At 39.2% G+C, this 21,180-nt stretch overlaps 1 protein-coding gene and 1 long non-coding RNA gene across 3 annotated transcripts; both read left to right on the top strand.

Moving 5' to 3' along the window:
- Positions 1 to 104: 104 nt before the first annotated feature.
- Positions 105 to 332, top strand: LOC144981791 (uncharacterized). Its single transcript, XR_013647278.1, has 2 exons — positions 105 to 144; positions 176 to 332. It is a non-coding gene; the product is annotated as an uncharacterized LOC144981791 (long non-coding RNA).
- A 1,028-nt stretch (positions 333 to 1,360) lies between these two features.
- Positions 1,361 to 20,615, top strand: LOC101165410 (cullin-5). Of its 2 annotated transcripts, none has more exons than XM_004075256.5 (19): positions 1,361 to 1,590; positions 3,434 to 3,543; positions 5,839 to 5,938; positions 6,562 to 6,738; positions 9,049 to 9,190; positions 9,278 to 9,423; positions 10,582 to 10,662; positions 10,804 to 10,897; positions 13,079 to 13,209; positions 13,288 to 13,395; positions 14,163 to 14,227; positions 14,311 to 14,443; positions 14,537 to 14,668; positions 15,605 to 15,728; positions 15,903 to 16,078; positions 16,340 to 16,501; positions 16,815 to 16,933; positions 17,543 to 17,666; positions 18,888 to 20,615. In XM_004075256.5, the coding sequence occupies exons 1-19, from the start codon at positions 1,567 to 1,569 to the stop codon at positions 19,080 to 19,082; spliced, it is 2,343 nt and encodes a 780-aa protein (XP_004075304.1). In that variant the 5' UTR covers positions 1,361 to 1,566; the 3' UTR covers positions 19,083 to 20,615. The 2 variants fall into 2 exon arrangements, with proteins under 2 accessions (XP_004075304.1, XP_078786294.1); XM_078930168.1 differs by lacking the exon at positions 1,361 to 1,590 and adding an exon at positions 1,770 to 2,248.
- The last annotated feature ends 565 nt before the right edge of the window (positions 20,616 to 21,180 follow it).

The following is a 21,180-nucleotide window of genomic DNA, read 5'->3' as shown; positions in this document are numbered from 1 at the left end:
GAACTCATAGAGAAGAATTAACTTATCTAAATCTACAACTACATATTAAAAGTACAGCAAACGAGCTTCAACCAGATGGAATTGGGGGGACGGTCAAGGGCGCGAGGATCCACAGCTAGGTGTAGGAGCAGGAGCAGAGACGAGGTACACGCTCAGGAACAGGAGCACGGACGAGCCAACTGGAATCTGGAAGCACTCCTGTTCCCCAGGAGGGGAGAGGGAAAGGGGGACAGTACATGAACCGCACTGCACCAAACAGAAGCATGGAGAACTAAATGATAAATAATGATCAAGAATAGAGAAGAGAGGAAGGGTAGAAGTAGAAGAGAAAAGAGGACAGAACCCCAGTGCACCATAGTTACCCCAGCTTCAACTTCCAGCAGCCTGCTAACAACAAATTGTTATTGTTATTAAGTTTAATTTCAACACATTAGCATTAAGTTAAATAATCTCTGAATAGTATCTAGTCTGACAATAAGCCTGTCCAAAGAGGAATGTTTTCAGTATAACTTTGAAAGTAGAAACTGAGTCGGCCTCTCTTCCATGAGCTGGGAGTTTAATCCATAAAACAGGGGATTGGCAAATTGTACAATTTGACGCCAACCTATGACCACCAGAAGCAACATGGGGTTCAGTGTCTTGGCCAAGGACACTAACGGATGGCCAGGCAAGGCGGGAACCGAACCTGCAGTCCTCCATTCAGAGGTCGGCTGCCCTATGTCTACACCATGTCAGTATTTTCTAACTTTTAAAGAATATATTGTATGCATATGTGTCATCTTAAACAATTTTTAGACATGACAATTGATGGGCTGCATGGTGGTGCAGTGGTTAGCGCCATTCCTGGTTCAAATGGCATTTTTGGAGCCAACAGGTGTGTTTCTAATGTTAGGCCCCGCCCCTTTTAGATTTGTTTTACATCTAAACCTAACCGTAATGATTATGAACATCCAGCAACGTGTTGCTTTATGCTGCTTCATGGTTTTACCCCCCTTTCTATAATCACCCTCCTACCCCCCCCCCCCCCCCCCCCCCCCCTGACATCCCTTTCTCTTCTTCCCTCCGTTTGTTTTCTGTCTGGTCCAACCAAAAACGGTTACAAATATAAGTAAGATGAATAAGGTTTAGCCTAAATTACAAAAGGGGCTTTATTCAAATATACCCCTGGTATGTCAAAAGATTCGGAACCCCTTTTGTAACAGTAAAATATATCTTTGCAAAAAATAAATGTAAAGAAAAAAATGTTATTTGTATTACACCTCACACAGTAATATTGCAGGATTAAAGAAGAAGTTAAAATAAACTGAACACGTGTGTCATCAATATTTCTTGAATTATTGTCTTCATTATTATTATTATCATTAGAAAGAAGGGAAGTTGTAGTGGACACTTTTTACATACTGTCAGCATAATTTAACACGTAAAAATATCAATAATTTAGAAAATATGAATGAAATGTTGCAACAACAAAAAAGTACAACTTTTTTTTTTCATGCGTCGAATTACCATTACCTAATCCTGGATACCTGTCTCGCGAGACTCCGCGAGGTGTTAAGTTGAAGAAACATGGCGACGTCTAATTTGTTAAAGGTATGAAGCACTTAAATACAATGCTTATTTTTCTGCACATTTAGGTTCTGTGTTGCTATATGTTTAATGTGTCGCTGCTCATAGATGTCGAAGGTCCTATAGATTATATACATGTCTCCAAATACCAGCCTTTATGTGATAAACGCACATCTATCTAGGTACGCTTGAAGTCCCACAGTTCCCTGAGCTCCGTGTGTTACACCGGGATTTGTAACCCTAATAATTTAATGTCTCGTTGATTTGAACAGATTTTCCAGAACCTGTTTCTTATAAATCGGAACCAGCCTGGCTCCTTTTATATTTAAAACTATTCCGCTACGGTTTGATATATCCTTTATTTAATAACTATGATTAGAAATGTTTCCCAGCCCCCCTGAAGTAAAACTGCACATTTAAAATAGAAATTCGGAGGGAATTTAATCCTCAGAGGGCACTTTCGGACATCTGCGGCAAGCGTTAGCTTCTTTTGACTGACGGTTGCTAACGTGCTAGCTCTGTTTACAAGCTAACTCCCAGAACTGAAACCAAACCCACGAAATCTGTTCGGCTCACGAAGCCACAGCGGTTCGGTTTCAGTCCCACTTAGCTTCAACCAGTTACTGCTCGGTGGCTGCAAACGTTGAGTTCTGGTTTTAATTCACTACAATCAGCCAGGCAGGTAGCCACTATTAGTACTCTGATGATGATGTAAATATTAAAGGTACAAGTTGCTGCATTATTTGCGTAATTTGTTTATTCTTAAGTTAAAAAAATGTGTTTTTTTTTAGCTTGAAGAAGGGGTATCAGACTTTGTACCGGTGAATATTGTGGTATTTTCTATTTAAAAAATGCTATAAAGTGCAAAAAGTTAGCTAAAGTTGCTGTAAATATCATCGTTTCCATTTTTATTCCACATTTGTTGATGTAAAATCATTTTACATGGATCTAAATTAAAATTGACAGTCTATAGACACATTAAACTAGTAGTTTTTGTTGAATCTGAATGATAAAACAGCTTTTCTGTGAGGACATTTTAGTTAAAATAATCTTACCTGTTAATGATGCAAAGGTCTGTTAATTTATTTTATTAGGTTTTATATCCTAAATCAAATTTTGTTCCATTTACCCAAAGCGATTTTCTCGTTTCTGATTGCATTTTTCTTACAATTGAGAGCAACTTAGCATTTAGTGTTAATAACACAATAACCTGAAGTTGTGGACTTGAACTACCGACTGACCATCCCGCAAATGCAAACAGCTAATACGAAGCTACAGCCACTTTTTTTGTTCAATCCTAAAACGGCCTTAGACATGTTTAAATTAAGATTGCTGTTGGAAAATATGCATAAACTCATTAGTATATGAATTGCAGTGCATTGATTTGTATTTTCTGGTTGCATTGTTAGTTTAACTGATGATAACTGGGGTTATTTTGTTGTTGTGAGGTAAAGTTATAAATGGAGTTTAATTTAAAAAAAAGTTCTTTGTATTCCCCTTTTAGTTTTTTTCAGTTTGTAGTTTTATTTATTCTGTAGTTCTAAATGAACACATTTATATCAGGCCTCCATATTTCCTGTTCTGTTGCACCAAAATTTGTTTTAAAAAAAAGTTTTGCAGAGTTTGACATTTCAGTAAAAATAAAACAGTCAGATGGGTTTCTCTAAAACAAAAAGTGAGTTAGATCAAAGTTTTATTTAAAAAAAAGACAAAGTTTTTTCAAAATAAGTTAATCAAGAGGACAGTTTGGATACTAGTCCTTATAAAAAATTACTGTAGGAACATAATGAGAACTTCAAAACTTCTTAGAACTTTTCATTTGTGTTTGCCGTAACTTGTTCTCATCTTCCGCCCGTCTCGCCTCCAGAACAAGGGGTCCTTGCAGTTTGAGGACAAGTGGGACCTGATGCGACCCATTGTCCTCAAGCTGCTCAGACAGGAGGCCGTCACCAAGCAACAGTGGTTCGACTTGTTCTCGTAAGTGATGCTCTTGGCTTTGTGTCCTCCCTCCCTCCCGTCATTTGTAGACCAAATTGCCTTTTAGTGGACCCATGAACACTGTATGATAAAGAACTGCAAGGTCTTTGCTTTTACACAGATGTGTTACAATTCCAAAATAGTTATGAACCGCTTAATTTTAAATCATGTAATGTGTAACTGCTAATTGGATTGTTTTATGCATTATTTTTGCTTTGATTGCTTGAAAAAAACCATTTCAAATCAAATCAAATAATGCCAGTTTTCTTTTTTCCCTCTTGTGTTTTTACGTCAAAACACTGGGGATGCTAACTTTTAGACACGACTGTAGATCCAGGAGAACTGCTGAGTCCACTGTACTTACTATCATTTATAGGCTTGATACTCGAGTTTAGGACTGTACGTTGAGTTTAGGACTGTACGTTGAGTTTAGGACTGTACGTTGAGTTTAGGACTGTACGTTTAGTTTAGGACTGTACGTTGAGTTTATGACTGTACGTTTAGGTTAGGACTGTACGTTTAGTTTAGGACTGTACGTTGAGTTTAGGGCTGTACGTTGAGTTTAGGGCTGTACGTTTAGGACTGTACGTTAAGTTTAGGACTGTACGTTGAGTTTAGGACTGTACGTTTAGTTTAGGACTGTACGTTGAGTTTAGGACTGTACGTTGAGTTTAGGACTGTACGTTTAGGTTAGGACTGTATGTTGAGTTTAGGACTGTACGTTGAGTTTAGGACTGTACGTTGAGTTTAGGACTGTACGTTGAGTTTAGGACTGTACGTTGAGTTTAGGGCTGTACGTTTAGGACTGTACGTTTAGGTTAGGACTGTACGTTGAGTTTATGACTGTACGTTTAGGTTAGGACTGTACGTTGAGTTTAGGACTGTACGTTTAGTTTAGGACTGTACGTTGAGTTTAGGGCTGTACGTTTAGGACTGTACGTTAAGTTTAGGACTGTACGTTGAGTTTAGGACTGTACGTTGAGTTTAGGACTGTACGCTTAGTTTAGGACTGTACGTTGAGTTTATGACTGTACGTTTAGGTTAGGACTGTACGTTTAGGTTAGGACTGTACGTTTAGTTTAGGGCTGTACGTTGAGTTTAGGGCTGTACGTTTAGGTTAGGTCTGTACGTTTAGGTTAGGACTGTACGTTTAGTTTAGGACTGTACGTTGAGTTTCGGGCTGTACGTTTAGGACTGTACGTTTAGTTTAGGACTGTACGTTTAGGTTAGGACTGTACGTTTAGGTTAGGACTGTACGTTTAGTTTAGGGCTGTACGTTGAGTTTAGGGCTGTACGTTTAGGTTAGGTCTGTACGTTTAGGTTAGGACTGTACGTTTAGTTTAGGGCTGTACGTTGAGTTTAGGGCTGTACGTTTAGGTTAGGTCTGTACGTTGAGTTTAGGGCTGTACGTTGAGTTTAGGACTGTACGTTGAGTTTAGGACTGTACGTTTAGGTTAGGAATGTATGTTGAGTTTAGGACTGTACGTTGAGTTTAGGACTGTACGTTGAGTTTAGGACTGTACGTTTAGTTTAGGACTGTACGTTGAGTTTAGGACTGTACGTTGAGTTTAGGACTGTACGTTTAGGACTGTACGTTAAGTTTAGGACTGTACGTTGAGTTTAGGACTGTACGTTTAGTTTAGGACTGTACGTTGAGTTTAGGACTGTACGTTGAGTTTAGGACTGTACGTTGAGTTTAGGACTGTACGTTGAGTTTAGGACTGTACGTTGAGTTTAGGACTGTACGTTTAGGACTGTACGTTAAGTTTAGGACTGTACGTTGAGTTTAGGACTGTACGTTGAGTTTAGGACTGTACGTTGAGAGTAAGAGTATTTAGAGAATAAAAGAGAAGTCTAGAACTTCCTGTTTGTCCCTAGAAAGAGGAAAAAGAGCTATAACAGTTAAATGACAACACTTTTAGTCAAACAGGAGAAAAAAATCATTTTGAGAGATGGAATAAATGTTGAGTTTGGGCTTCAACTCGTAAAGAAACCTTGGAAATCCAAAGGGAGTTTGGAATTTTTCTGTGTTTGAGATTATAGTTAAACCTTGTTTTTCTATTTTTAATCTCTGAGACTATACTTTAAATACATTTTGCATAAATATATCTAAGGCAAGATTACATTTAAGCAGTAGAGGCTGGAAGTAGGGTTTTTTTTTTCTTGTGCATTTTAGTTTATTTCTAAGGTCTTGTTTGCAGTTTCCTTCTTTCTTTTCATTTCAAACATAATTTGTAACAGATCCTAAGAAGCTTTTATTCTTGTACTTTTGACACAACCTTTTCTCTGCTCCAGAGACGTCCATGCCGTCTGTCTTTGGGACGATAAAGGTCCAGCCAAAATTCACCAAGCCCTGAAAGAAGACATCCTTGACTTTATCAAACAAGCACAAGCTGTGAGTGATTCCCTTATCTGTTTTATTTGGCATCAGACTTGTTTTCAAATGATTTTGATTCATTTCCAAAGAAAGGTTGTAAAATAAAAATGAAAGTTGTATTTTAACAAAATAAAGATGAAGGAGGAGGAGGATTTAAAAATGAACTGTAACCGTTTTTTTATTCTGTACATTTTATATATTTTTATAAATTAAACAATCTTTGTCAATATGTAGAGTTTTTTAAGTTTCCATTGTTAGAAAAAATTGTGTTTTTTGTGATTTATCGTAATATTTCCTTTGGATCATCTACAAATTAAAAGCAGATAAAACAGCTCAGCCTTCACCTCACTGAACCTATGAGATAATTTTATTTTGAAATAACAAAAGAATAGAAACGACTCCTGCTGTTGTGCTTCTGTGGGTTTATCATGTTGTAGTTCAAATAATCCACAAACTGGGAAAAAATAGCTTTTTTTTTCCAGCCGTTCTGACCATTTTATGAACTTCATTTGAATGAACTTTGCGTATCTTTACTACAAAAGTCGTGTCTCTGCTTTTCACATGCTTTTTGAAAAGTGTCCAAATTTGTGAACAGCGGTGAATCCACCTCCAACTTTTGTCTTCCTCTGTTGCCACGGCAGCGTGTGCTGAGCCATCAGGATGACACCGCTCTGCTGAAAGCTTACATTGTGGAGTGGAGGAAGTTCTTCACTCAGTGCGACATCCTGCCTAAACCCTTCTGCCAGCTGGAAATCACGCTGATGGGGAAGCAAGGCAGCAACAAGAAAACAAACATGGAGGACAGCATCGTTCGGAAGGTAGAGAAGAAACAAAAACTCTCAGATAGGATTTTTGGTGATGGAACCACACATTTTCATCAATGTTCCAGATCTACAGATGTTTGTTTTTCAGGAGAATCTGAACCGGTTGTTGCTGAAACCAAAATTGAGCCAATAACTGATATAATCAGCATCAACACCCTTAATAGAAACCTTAAATAGGTGCTAACATTAATGCTTATAGAAGAAGAAAAAAACCTGCACAAAGACGTTGGCCGGGTCCTTCGTCGGGCGGGTAGGGCGGATGTTGACGGCTGTGAATTTGGACGAGTCTAGCCCTTTACATAATTCCAGCGAATGTCCTGTCGCCTAGCAACCCTGAGTCCTGAATAGAGAGGAGCAGTGAACCAAGCATGGAGCTCAAAGTTTTCCTGGCTTATTTGATCCAACTTGTAATCTTGGAGGTGTAATTATTAAAAAGGTGTAATTATCTCCAACTCCGGGTCCCGCTTCACAGTCTTCCATCGCTGTCAGAAAATCTCCAGGTTCGGCTGCAATGCATCTTGGGATATGGACTGCATAGAAGGATACTCCAGACCAATCCTTGAAACCAGGAAAAAGGAGGTCGTATTTGTTGGTCACATTTGAAGGAGTTGTTGAAGTTGGACAGCACTTGCTGTGATGCTGTGCCGTAAGCAGCCTTCAAATGCAGCCCAGGAAGAACGCAGCCCTCCAATCTGGACACAGCCTTTATTAGTTTAGAAACTCCATATGCATAAACGTGCTCACCCGCATTTTTCTAATATTTTAACTAGTGATGTCCCGATCCGATCACATGATCGGAAATTAGGCCCAATCATGTGTCAGACTCGATCGCTGTCAGATGCTGTCTTGATCAGGAATGGGATATTTATTTATTTATTTTAAATCATTTTCGTCATTTCAAGCTTATTATTGCAAATAAATGCTCTTCTAGATGTTTGCATATCGTGAATGGATCACGACATTTATTGCTGTAAAGCGCAGCAGAAAAACAGTTCAGTAAAGGTAGAAATATATTCACAGATTCGGACTTCCGGGTTGAAAAACTCTTTTGATAAACGTTTTAAAGTGACAGCAGAGGTCTCAATTGATTTGTCTCAACACAAACAACCCCCTTCATGAGTGTTTCAAATGAATAAAGTTCTGTTTTTGTTTAAGCCGTCAGCAATGAGAGTTGCTGTTGGTTTAAATTATCAGGGGGAAAAAACGCAATCCATAATCTCTCAAAAACAACCCAAACTAATAAATGGTTACATTGATATGCTCTAGTCATGAATACTCATCTTCACATTCATGTTACAACAACGATTTTGGAAGAAAGTCGTGGTTTTTGTTTTTAATGCAGATGTGATCACATATGATCAAAAATTGTTCAATAGTTCTTAAGATACCAAAACCACAGTCACCAAACTGTCTGACATGACTGATGATCACCTTACTGACCATCATCCAAACATGGGTCAAAGGACCAGCAGTTCTGAAGTTACTTAAAATACAGTTTCCAAACATTTTCGCTTGATTAAATATGACCTAGTCTTACTAGTTAATAGTAACAATCTTTTCTAGGTGATGGTTACCAGATCTTTACTAGATTGTTTAACTACTTCACAGAAGTGCCCCGTTTAAGTATTATCAAGTTAATAAAATAAATATAAAATAAAAATAGGGACCAACCTGGATCTGTTTATTAAATTTTTTCAACAAAAGAAAACGGTGGATAAGATCGGGACTCTGAGCCGGCAGATCCTGAAAATCAAATGGCTCTGAATTGAATGTGTGGGAATTTTCCGGGCCTTCTGCGTTCCACCAGGCCATCCCTGGTCACATCCTGATTGGCTGAACACACCTGATTCAGGTCGTTAGGATCAAAGAGTCCAGAGGCAGCTGGAAAACAGGCATGGTTGTGGCTCTTGAGGACCAGCCCTCCTTGGGTGTCTGCATCTGTCAGGATCCTCCTGGGACTCCAGTCAGGATGAAGCGGAAATATATAGTTATGGATGGAAGAACTGGAATACATTTTTAGGAATGGGACTGAAATGCTACCACAAATCTTTCAACAGTCAGATTTAAGCAGAATACTTTTGGAGACATGGCTCAAAGGATTGACATGATTCAGATTTTTCTTTGACAGAAATTCAAACAGATTCATCAGATGATATTTCTTTATAGAAAAGGTTTCTGTCCTGTTGTTTAACGTTCTGGATAAAGAAATGCAGAACAGCAAACTTTAAGCCTTTTTGTTGAGGACACTTTTGTGTAAGTGAAGCTTAAATTTGGTCCAGCTTTTAAAGCTTGGTGTTTCTGCAGCTGATGCTGGACACGTGGAACGAATCGATCTTCTCCAACATCAAGAGTCGCCTGCAAGACAGCGCCATGAAGCTTGTGCACGCCGAGAGGCTGGGCGAGGCCTTCGACTCGCAGCTCGTCATAGGCGTCAGAGAGTCGTACGGTGAGACCAGCAGCACAGTGCAGGCCTGCAAATCACCGAGCTCTGACTAAATGCGTTTGTTCCTGTTTTTGTCTTCTCTCCCAACAGTTAACCTTTGTTCGAATCCAGAGGACAAGCTGCAGATCTACAGGGATAACTTCGAAAAGGCTTATCTGGACTCCACAGAGAGGTTTTACAGAACCCAGGCTCCATCCTACCTGCAACAGAACGGCGTCCAGAACTACATGAAATATGTACGCCGCAGTAATGATGCTATTGCTTTTAAAAACCAGGGGGTTAAAGACGCAGGACAGGGAGTCCTCGCATTATTAGAAGGGTGTTCATAAGTTCATAAGTCCAACCTGTTCAAGCTTTGAAACATAAGGGATAAAGCGTGACAAGGTGTGCATTGTCAGAAATGAAGGGACGATGCAGACGCCTCTCCATCGTCCCTTCATTTCTGATAATGGACACCTCCAAGGAAATTATCCTGCTTATGCCATGCTCTCCTTCTGAAGAAATACATATCTAATCCATTATGAGTACTTTAATCTTGTTATTCTTGTTTTTTTTCACAAGAAGTAACAAGAAGTGGCGCATTGTCATGGCAACGGCCTGTAACAACATCGCTTTGCAGCAGCAAAGCTGTCCAGGGGTTTGTAAACAGGTGTAACATAAAGGTGAAAAGGAAAAACGAAATTCACCAACGATTCAAAAATTCTCACGAGACCCAGGCTGAAATTAAGCTGGGAATTTATTTACAAAGAAAAACTCAAAACTATACAAAAACCACCAAACCCAGATTAAAAGGACCAAAGCCTCTAACAATATGTGATACATGATGTGGCAGTTTTTCAAGCTGCTGCTGGAAGTCCAAAGCCAATCAGCTGCTCCGGACTCTGTGGAATCCAATCTGCACACTACAGGAAGGAAAGAAAAAGGAAAGACAGAACCTCCCACTGCAGCAGAACACCAAAGAAAACAGAAAAACATTCCAAAAATACACAGAAAACATTATTATGGCCACAGCCATAACATAAACGTCATAAAAAAGTGATCCAGTTCAGAGGAAAAGTTCACCTCTTCCCCCTTGTTTTTGTCAAGACGATGAACCAAAAGTTTGTTTCAAAGTCCATCATTAGTTTCCTAGATTAGTGCACGAAATATCCGTCATTAACTCTGATCATTACTGCGTATCAACAAACAATATTTTCCTTCGTTAATTCATGAAATTAGTAATAAACACTTCCAGGACAGAAAGACAGGCTGTTAAATAGTATAAACATGTTATTTTCTAACAGATAAAAACCACCAAAGAGGAACTTTTGTGGTTCCAATAAGCAGGAACAGGTTTCTAATCCTAAATGTCTTTACGTTTTACAAAAATTGTGTTCATGTGTGTTTTTCTGTAGGCAGATGCAAAGCTGAGAGAAGAGGAGAAGCGAGCCCTTCGGTATCTGGAGACGCGGCGTGAATGTAACTCTGTTCAAGCAGTACGTTTCAGATTCTCATCCACGCATCCCTTTCCTGCTCAGACCAAATGTTTATTGGGTTTTTGGAGTGGGATCTATCCCATCCATCAGTCTTCCAGCGTTAACACTGAGGTGTTTGTTTTCTCCCGTGTCTCCTCACAGCTGATGGAATGTTGTGTCAACGCTCTGGTGACGTCCTTCAAAGAAACCATCCTTGCTGAATGTCCAGGAATGATCAAACGCAACGAAACCGACAGTGAGTTCCATGATGTCACGACGGCTGTGCGTGTTAGAGACCCAATTCAATGAAAATTGTGTTTTTAATGATTATTGAACATTTGTCATTTTTTGATGGACGATAAAGATCAAAATTTCATTTCTAAATACTTTATTGAAATAACTGTGAATAAGGAGCAGAAGAAAAAGATTGAGTTTGAAAAAGAGCATATTTGTGACGTAGAAAATACGCTGGGCGCCCCACAAGCTTCCTTCTCCGCTTCATTTTGATCCATCCACTTGCAAGAAATACCCACCATGCATCCACATGTTGGTTTTTAAATGTCTTAAAGGCAGGGTCAGGGGTCGGCAACCTGCATCTCTCAAAGAGACGTTTGGATCAGTTTCTCACAGAAATGAAAACACAGAGAAACCCGGTGTTTCCAGTGAATTTCATTTGTTTTTGTAGTTCATGAAGAGATTTTAAGTTTTTTATTTACATTTTTATTTATTTTAATTACTGCAAATATGCTGTAATTAACCAGCAGTTAATCTGCTTCTCCAATAGATTTTTTTCTCATCTGGATCAGGGTATTTTTGGACAAAAGCTGCGTGTTAATTCTGGGATGTCTCGCCACATTTGAGACTTTGTTTTTTTGTTAATCTTAAGTACATATTGATCATACTGGTAAAGACTTTGAAAGCAAACAAATCTGCCCAGGTGCAATTAAACACACCCCTTTCTTCAGGTACTTCCATTTCCTCAAAATTCTTCGTCGTTGTCCTACCTGGGTCAGAACATTGTTGGGATTCCACGCCGGCGGGAGTCGTGGCGGTGACGCAGGTTGATAGTCACATAGAACTTTAAAAAAAGGCTAATACTCAGCTCGTTAGTTTCTTGTTCTGTTATTTTGAACATTATTTTTATGAACCTTTCCTGTTTACTGCTTGCCGACCATAGTCGTCAGCACAGGGGAGCCGCTCCGGGGACGAGCAGCTCGCCTGGTTTCCGACCCGCTTCTGGTTCCGACCTGCTGACAAAAATACAACAGCTGGTTGACGGACGACCCGGAAAGGTTCTGCATGATGAGGCTTTTATTCACTTCTCATTCAACACGTAGTGTCCTTTTAGAAGAACTGACCATCCCATAACAGAGTCTGGTCCGCGTTCACAGCCGCAGACACGCCCCCTCAGCGCGTTCACGCTGCTCCCTCACATCTCGACGGTGCTAAAGGCACCACGTCAATCTTAGACCGTAATAGTTATTTTACGAAACCACATAGAGACGCAGCACAACCTCTGGAGCAGCAGGCTTTTGACCCCTGGGCCGGGTCCTGCTTATTAGGTCTTCTTAAACCTCATGAACCACCCAGAGTTCTCAGATCCTCAGGTACTGCTCTTTTATCCATACCCAGCATTAGAACAAAGACTCACGGTGAAGCTTCTTTGCAGTTCCTTGAACCTCACCTCTGGAATAACTTACCTGAAGATCTGAGAGTTTTTGTATCGTTGGATATTTTTAAATGCAAATTCAAAACGCATCTTTTTAGTGTAGATTTTACATATTAATTTAATTATTTTTGTTTTGTTTTAAGGGATTTTATTTATTATATGGCGTTTTAGTATATTGTCATTATCAAACTTGCTGCATTAAAGATGTGTGTAGCTATCTATGTACGGGTTAATATGTTCTTATTTTTAACTAGTACTTTTTCAATGAGCTATTATGATTATGGTTGTTTTAAGGGGTGGATTAGCTCTGTGACTTCTCACTGTTTTTATATATCTACTTTGTTTTTTATGTTAAAGCACATTGTTCCCCACAAATAAAGTGATTGATTCATTGTAGATGACTAGATCCACATACGTCTTCGTTTTCCTCCTCTGAGCAGATGTCCTGCTCAAAACTGTACGGTCCAATATTTCTCACCATTTTTGTTGCACCGCTAATGTTAGGTTGGGGCTGTAAGCTAGCAGGAGAGTGCAAACAAAGGGAAGATGGGAAATTAGGGAAGGCGCACTTAGTGCATACAGTCCCGCCTACAACTCAGAGGTGAATTTCTAATGCACTGCTGCTCTGCTGAAACTATGACCTACAAAACAACACCAGGTGTTTTGAAAAGACAACGTTTTTTTAAATAGATCACAAGATACTCTGAGTGGGTCTTTAATGACTTGTCATGTTTGGTTTTTGCTAACGTTGTTATTTTATTCCTCCAGGGCTGCACTTGATGTTTTCACTCATGGACAAAGTTCCCAACGGCACTGAACCCATGCTGAAAGACCTGGAGGAGCACATCGTCAACGCTGGACTGGCAGACATGGTGGCAGCTGCTGAGACCATCACTACAGTACGCACGCTCACACTGACATCCCTACAGAGTGAAGTCCCGTTGGGTTTTGGTTTTCATAAATGTTTGCTCGTTCAGGACTCTGAGAAGTATGTGGAGCAGCTGCTGACTTTGTTCAACCGCTTCAGTAAGCTGGTCAAAGAAGCTTTCCAGGACGATCCTCGCTTCCTCACAGCAAGAGATAAGGTGAGTTTCATCCTCAGACCATAACACAAACACAACCTCAAAGGATTTTTTTTAAATCTTACAACTACAGTAATAAATGTTTGTTTTTTCAAATCCTCAAACTGTATATGGCGGTAAAGTTTGCTCAAATCTGTCAAAGGAGAAATTATAACTCAATTAAAATAAGCATATGTGTACAAATCCACCTTTTACCTTTGCATTCATATATTTTTGTTTGGTTTAATAAACAATTTTTGTTAATAAATGTGTTTCCACTTTGTATGATTGAATTGCCCTGCGACCTGTCCAGGATGTCCTCTGCCTTCGCCCACAAGTGGTGGGGATAAATGGTTTAGAAGATGAATGATTGAATTGTTTTAGTTCATGTTTTATAAAGTTAAAGCAAACAAATTAGATCCAGAGTCGATAATTAATATATTCATTCCAACAGATCCGTTCTAGCCTTTGTTGTTTCATAGTAAAATCAAACTTATTGATCGGTTTGTTTTTTTTTAAATAAAAAATATAAAGAAACTGATTACAAAGTATTATCAAAAGTGCTCTGGATTTTTTAAGCCATATTTTTGTTACCCTCTAAACTGCTTTAGGCACAAATTATTAGAAATTGTAAATTTCATTAAATTAGGCTTTTAAAAATGTTATTGATCCTTTAGTACAAGCTTAAGCATAACTCTTTTTTTTTGTCCTAGCATAATAAAAATCTTCATTTCAAGAAATTTCACAATTCAAAATTGTGTTGATAAGTGATGGATGTGTCTCCTCCCCAGGCTTACAAAGCCGTCGTCAACGACGCCACGATCTTTAAACTGGAGTTACCCATGAAACAGAAAGGGTGAGTGGCTTCACAATGTTCTCATTTAAATGCTGTGTTCAGGTTTTCTTTTTAAATGCACAGAAATGATCTTTTTAAATCAGTGTTGGTATGAAGACTCAACCGGAGTCGAAGTGTCCTGAGCTGCTGGCTAACTACTGTGACATGCTCCTGAGGAAAACTCCCCTCAGCAAGAAACTTACCTCAGAGGAAATCGAGCTCAAACTCAAGGAAGTGGTGAGTCTCTGTTTTCAGGACCGACTCTGTTCACATTTAACGTCATTTGAAGCCTCTTCTAGAAACCTTTTTGTCCTCTCTTTTCTGTCTCAGTTGTTGGTTTTAAAGTACGTCCAGAACAAAGATGTGTTCATGCGTTATCACAAAGCTCACCTGACCCGGCGGCTGATCCTGGACATCTCTGCAGACAGTGAGATTGAAGAGAACATGGTGGAATGGCTCAGAGTGAGTTACTAACACGAAACACTACAGATAAGTTTAGTTTAGATCAGTTTAATGCAAACTGATTACCTTTGAGCAGAGGCTTGTTTTCCAACACGTCATTGTGGCTTTTTATTGGCTAAACTCACCTGGTCCAGGTGTTCAAGTGGAGGAATATCTGAAAAACCATCAGGATGCTGACTTTTAAGACCTGGAGATGACATATGTTTAGTTTTGTAACCTTAAACCAGTCTTTTGAGAAATTTGAATTTTAAAAAGAAGGTTGTCTTCACCTTTATTTTTCCTGGTATAATGCTGCCATCCATAGTATCAGAGGTTTATGTGGTCAAATTTAGTGAAAATGTTTTTTTAACAACCACACTAGAATTGTGTGGAACACTGAACTGGTGTAACACAAGTCAGACTTTATGTCTTAACTGAGAAATGAAGTGTTTGGTTTAATGTTGACTTTGGGTGAGATGCTGATGACATGAAAAGTCCTCTTTCATTTCCTTCTGCAGTTTAGCTAAGTTTTAACCCTTTATTTAAACATTTAACAAAACCACATAATTACAATGCACAAAGACCGAAGCTTTAAAACTTAAATTTCCTGAGTGTTTTTGTGTAACAAGGGAATTGTTTTTTGAGACTTTGAAAAGGTGTTGTTCTCAGATCTTTGTTTTGGATGGAAGGCATAAATCAGCTACTACATTTATATGGCTACATGCCTAAAACTCTTTATTTTTTTCCCATCTAAAAATGTATTTCTGACTTAATTATAAGGCTAATTCTCTTCAAAACGTTGCAAAATCTTAATTGCAAAAAAAAAAAAGCATTTTGATGTGCAAAATGTAAATGTTGTTTGGTTCACATTCAGATAAATTGTGTCATTTATTCTTTGCTCTGTTGCTGTTTTTCCTCTTTTCCATATGTTGTGATCATGTTCGTTCACTTCTGCAGGAAGTGGGAATGCCTGCTGATTACGTAAACAAGCTGGCCCGGATGTTCCAGGACATCAAGGTTTCAGAAGACCTCAATCAGGTCTTCAAAGAGATGCACAAACACAACAAGCTGGCACTGCCAGGTACGACAATGTCTCTGATACACAAACATGCAGAGTCGCCCAAAACAGACAGTTTCCTCTGAGGTTTTTGAGTACTGGAGAGCTGTTCTCCCCGTGCATGTGTGGGTTTTCTGCAGGAACTCCAGCAGTCCAAAAGGTTAATAGGTGACTCTAAATTTGCTTTTGCTTTTTCAGCGGACAGTGTAAATATTAAAATCCTGAATGCTGGTGCCTGGTCTCGCAGCAGCGAGAAGGTTTTTGTTTCCCTTCCAACGGAACTAGAAGACCTCATCCCAGAGGTGGAGGACTTCTATAAGAGGAATCACAGCGGTCGCAAACTCCACTGGCATCACCTCATGTCCAACGGCATTGTGAGTGACAAAGATTCTTTGAAGATCGGACCATTTCATCTGGATATCAGTGTCCAGAACCGGAAGCCCCCCCCCATAACGGCGACCCTAACAGTTACTGTTTTTCACATTTTAAGCTTTATTAAAAGTATTTTCAACAATTCTGAACACTTTTGGCTTAGGGTAATATGTGTCATTTCCGGCTGATGATGCCATGTGCCATCTTGTCTGCAGCTACGTCCCTCCTGATATTTTCTGAGTGCTGTTTCCTGTTTGGCACAGATCACGTTTAAGAACGAGGTGGGACAGTATGACCTGGAGGTCACCACGTTCCAGCTGGCAGTGCTGTTTGCATGGAACCAGAGGCCGAGGGAGAAGATCAGCTTTGAAAACCTCAAACTAGCAACCGAGCTGCCTGACGCAGAGCTGCGACGAACGCTCTGGGTGAGAGCGTGGGCGTGGCTTAACATAACTATTGTTCCCCTCATTGGCTTTTTCTTTCAACCTAAAATTGACATTGTTACTTTCTATAATTTCTATTTAAAGTTATAATCTGTGCAGCTGTAGATGTAAGAACAAGTTCTGTCATTTTTATTTTAAGGAGGGTTTTTTCCCTGTGAATGTGCAATAAAGTACATGTACAGGAGGTTCAGGGGTTTTAAGGGAGTATACAGTTTGAGAGGATTATTAGTATGTAGCGATTTATTATCTGTCTTTAAAAGCAGGAAATCGCTTTGACTTTATCTTTTCTGTCCAGTCTCTAGTTGCTTTTCCCAAACTGAAGAGGCAAGTTTTGTCTTATGACCCCCCGGTTAGCTCACCCAAAGATTTTACGGACGGCACGCTCTTCTACGTCAACCAGGAGTTTTCACTCATGTATGTCACACTTTTTCTTTACTTACTAAACCATATAAACTATGGTTTATGTTTGTTATTTGAGCCTAGTAATTTACAAATTAAAATTTCTTCAAAAAAAAGTATGGTGAAGCAGAATGTATTACCTATACATTCATTATTTTCTTTTGTTAGATCACAGTAAAAGTTTTATATTTTACCGTGAAGCGGCAGTTAATTTTAGACTCTCCTGCAGAGAGTTTAATAAACTGTCAAGAGTTATATTGAGATTTATGTTGAGTAAACTCAGGCAGAATTTCTATTTTGCACAGCTATGTGTCTATATATTAGAAAAAAATGCAAATTATTTAGTAGTTTGGCTTAATAATTTATACATTTTTGTTCTTCCTATTTTATTTTTGAAAAGGAAAAGCTGTTTTTTCATGTTTCTGATGTTTCCTGCAGCACACAGGGAAAGTTTCTATTCGTCCACTCAGCTATTTGTTAACTTACCTAAATATACAAGAACAGCTTTTTTTGAGTAAATCTTCTTTTCCACACCCAAAAAAAATCTGATTCATGCTATAACACTAAAAAAATAAATGTATACATTTTTTGTTTTGTTTTACATTTATCCTTAATTTTTCTCAGCAAAAACTCCAAAGTCCAGAAGCGTGGGAAGATCAATCTGATTGGACGGCTGCAGCTAACCACAGAGCGGATGAGAGAAGAAGAAAATGAAGGCATCGTTCAGCTCAGAATACTCAGAACTCAGGTTGGGAAAACAGACTGTTTGCATGCGGGAGGAAGCTCACAGCCAGCTGTATTTAAAGAGGTTAAACAAATCGCCAAAAAAAAAGGCTGCTTAGTTTTTAAAGATGTCGCAGGAAACCAAGATGCAGCTAAATTGACAGAGATCATAGTTTAATCCAAAGTCACCGGTGAAGGTCCCTTTGGGAAAGAAAGTGAACTGTTGCTTTATTTCAGGTCTTTAAACCAAAAGAAACAGTGTTTTAAGTTACTCTCATTCGTTGAATTGAGTTGAGAAGGTACTATGCATATCCCAGTTTAAATCAATCTTTACTCCACAGTCATGGAGAAAAATAAAGAAAACAAATCAACAGGATAAAAAAAAAAAGTTTTTACTTTCACGAAGGCCAGGCTGCACGGCGGCGCAGTGGTTAGCACTCTTTCTGTGTGGAGTTGTTCTCCCCCTGCATGCGTGGGTTTTCTCCAGGGAGTCCGGCTTCCTCCCACCGTCCCAAAACATGCTTCATAGTTTAATTGGTTAATCTAAATTGTCCCTAGGTGTTAATGTGAGAGTCCATGAGGTGTTATTGTGGCTCTGTGACAGACTGGCGACCTGTCCAGGATGTCCCCTGCCTTTGCCCACAAGTGGCCAGGATAGGCTCCAGCAGCCCCGTGACCCCGTGTTCATTGAAAAAAATGATATATTCATTATTATTTTGGACCAAGTTGATAAATTTGTATGTGCTAGTGGAGCGTGGTGCTGAGTTTAGTAGGAACACACGTGTGGTGACATTCACTGTGAAGGTGATGATGAGCTGACAGCAATTTTTAAAAAATCAATCTATCCGCACTTCATTCGCAATCGACGTATTGGGCACCGCCCGGCTCACACATGGAGAAAAGCTGCTTTGTTAACCAAAGAAAATCAATTACCACTCCAGTTGACCCCAGCTTTTTAAAGTAAATCTGTTGAACCAATTAAAAAATAGGATCATAATTACTACTTTTCAATGTAGGTTTTCCCTCATCTGCTGCATCTATGCATGCTAGTAAAAGTGAAAAGCAAGCAGGGATGAACGTGTCATCGAAAGGCTCTCTATTTTTTGTTATAAGACCTCATTTGGTAGATTAGTTTTAACTGCACTGCTGATATATAAACTATTACATGAAAATATGAAGTTGTGCTCTGTCTCTGTCCCGTAGGAGCTTATAAAGTCATTCACTTGATGTCTGTTTTCATCCTCAGGAGGCCATTATCCAAATCATGAAGATGAGGAAGCGCATCAGCAATGCCCAGCTGCAGACAGAGCTGGTAGAGATCCTGAAAAACATGTTTCTCCCTCAGAAGAAGATGATAAAGGAGCAGATCGAGTGGCTCATCGAACACAAATATATAAAAAGGGATGAGGCAGACATTAACACTTTCATCTACATGGCCTAGGCAGCGAAGAAAAAGCACATTCTTGCTGTTTTTTTTAACCGCTGGCCTGCACGTGGCGCTTTAAAATCCTACAAAAGGATCTGGATGAGTCTGACGAACAGATAGAGGGCTAATAATATAATGGGAGGTTGCTGAAGGACAAGGTTTAGCCTTTTCAACAAACGTCTGGGTATTATTTCTGTTTGTAAGGCTCCAGTGTGTCATTTTAAGATGTAGCGTTGAGTCACCGGGCTGTGTTTTTGTCTTTGCTGCCCTCTAGTGTCCAATCAGAGGACAGGCATGACAATGTGTGCTGTCGGCCAGCAGCTTACAAGAAATACTAAATAGCAAAGTGGTTAAATACTTCCTGCCTTACTTTCATCAACAACGACTTGCAGATTAGAGGGAGGTGAAGTATGGAGCGAATTTGGACGAATGTCACCCGCTGATGTGATTCCTCTGTGGTCACATGACAGCGTGGCTGCGTTTCGCTTCCCTCCTCCTCCTCATCCAGTGGGTTTCTTTTGGACGGGGAACGCAAAAAGGCGGGAAGTGAAAAAGGGCGGCGAGGCGGAGCGGACACGAAGAGACTAGTTTAAACTACCGAGGAGTATTTTGCCAAATTGTGTGCGAGTGTGTTGAGCGCATGGTGTGTATCTGGTCTTTTATATGCGTGTATGTGTGTGCACTTCCAAAAAGCATGCTGCTCTATGATTTTTTTGGTGTGAATCTATACACTTTGTGTCTGAAAAGGTTGAGAAATAATTCAGTCACCAATGAAACGCCGTTGTTTTTGTTTTCCTTCGATCACCTGCGTCTGCAGGTGCAGATTATCAGGAGGTGAACGTGTATCTGTCTGTGGTCTGTGTTGGACAATTGTCATTCTACAAACTATTTATTTGTGACAATCCATGCCACAAACATTCTGATAATTAAAAAAAAACATGCCTTCTTAAGTCATTGAAAGAGGAAACGGTGAAACTTGTGTTTAGAAAACCTTTTTGTGTGTCTGTAAATAGAATCCCTGCAGTCCCGACTGCAAGTGCTTCGACGGTAACAGCACTTTTGTTTGTGCCACGGATTTGTAGAATCAGTTTAAATCTTTCCAGATATCATTTTGCACCAAAATAGAAATCTTCAAATGGCTTCAGTGCTCCAAAGGGCTTTGAGTTCCCCGGGCTCACTTTGAGCTCGTTTTTCTGCAGATGAGCTGCATCTCAGCTGAGCTGAGATTAATTTTAAATAGCTTATCTGACTTTAGCTGTGGAGGTAAATAAGGCAACACTTAAAAAAATGAATGCAAGCACTCCTGCATCGACATTTCCACAAGTCAAAAATGTTCTAGAACTGTCCAAAGGCTTGTGGTCTGGACTGCACAGACACTAAATGCTGCTTATTGTTGTTTTTTTTCTCCCTCATTTTGGAAAACTCAAAGGCTGTCTTCACACAGTTTGAGCTATTTTGATGTTCATATAGCCCTAATACTGTGTGTCAGTTACCCTCTTTTTGTCTGCATAAATTCGCAGATCCAACACATAAAGGTCACTTTTGGAATGTGTGTGGTTTCCTATGTCACATTACAGCCCTTATTCTACATTTACTGAAGGTTTGATGATTGTTGTTTGAATATCACCCTGTTCTAAAAGAAAGTGACATTATCAGATGATTTCTGGCAGGTTTAGTAGTTGCAGAAAGATTTCTTTTCTTTAGGGTAACTGCATTTTGAAAGTATATCTAGATTACAGAAAACGGATCACTACTAAAGAATTTTCCTTATGAGGTTTTTATTTAAATAAAAAATGTTGATATTAGTGATTAATACAGTCAGGTCCATAAACATTGGGACAGCAAGTCCCAGCATTTCAAATCCATTGTGGTGGTGTATAGAGCCAAAAATGTAGGAATTGTGTCGCTGTCCCAATATTTATGGACCTGACTGTAGCTTGCCTACAATTGGTATAATATAGTTAAATAAACATAAATATAATTAGAGATGTCCACAGAAGTAGGAAATTTTTCATGTAAGTTCTTCATTTGGGGTGTTAAGAAGTGACATTACTGTCCACTGAAGGTTGGAGGATTACATATTTAAAATTTACTCATCTGAATTAATAGAAAA

This window comes from Oryzias latipes, chromosome 13 (assembly GCF_053564925.1).
Source record: "Oryzias latipes strain Hd-rR chromosome 13, Olatipes_Hd-rR_3.1".
NCBI lineage: Eukaryota > Metazoa > Chordata > Actinopteri > Beloniformes > Adrianichthyidae > Oryzias > Oryzias latipes.
Note: the sequence above shows the minus strand (reverse complement) of the source record. Positions and strands in the feature narration are given on the sequence as shown.

Bases quoted from the DNA above. Each gene is read 5' to 3' on its own strand.
- LOC101165410 (XM_004075256.5), top strand. From the start codon at position 1,567: ATGGCGACGTCTAATTTGTTAAAG. The intron at 14,669-15,604 runs GTGAGTTACTAA...TCACTTCTGCAG, and splicing joins ACATGGTGGAATGGCTCAGA to GAAGTGGGAATGCCTGCTGA. The intron at 16,079-16,339 runs GTGAGTGACAAA...TGTTTGGCACAG, and splicing joins ACCTCATGTCCAACGGCATT to ATCACGTTTAAGAACGAGGT.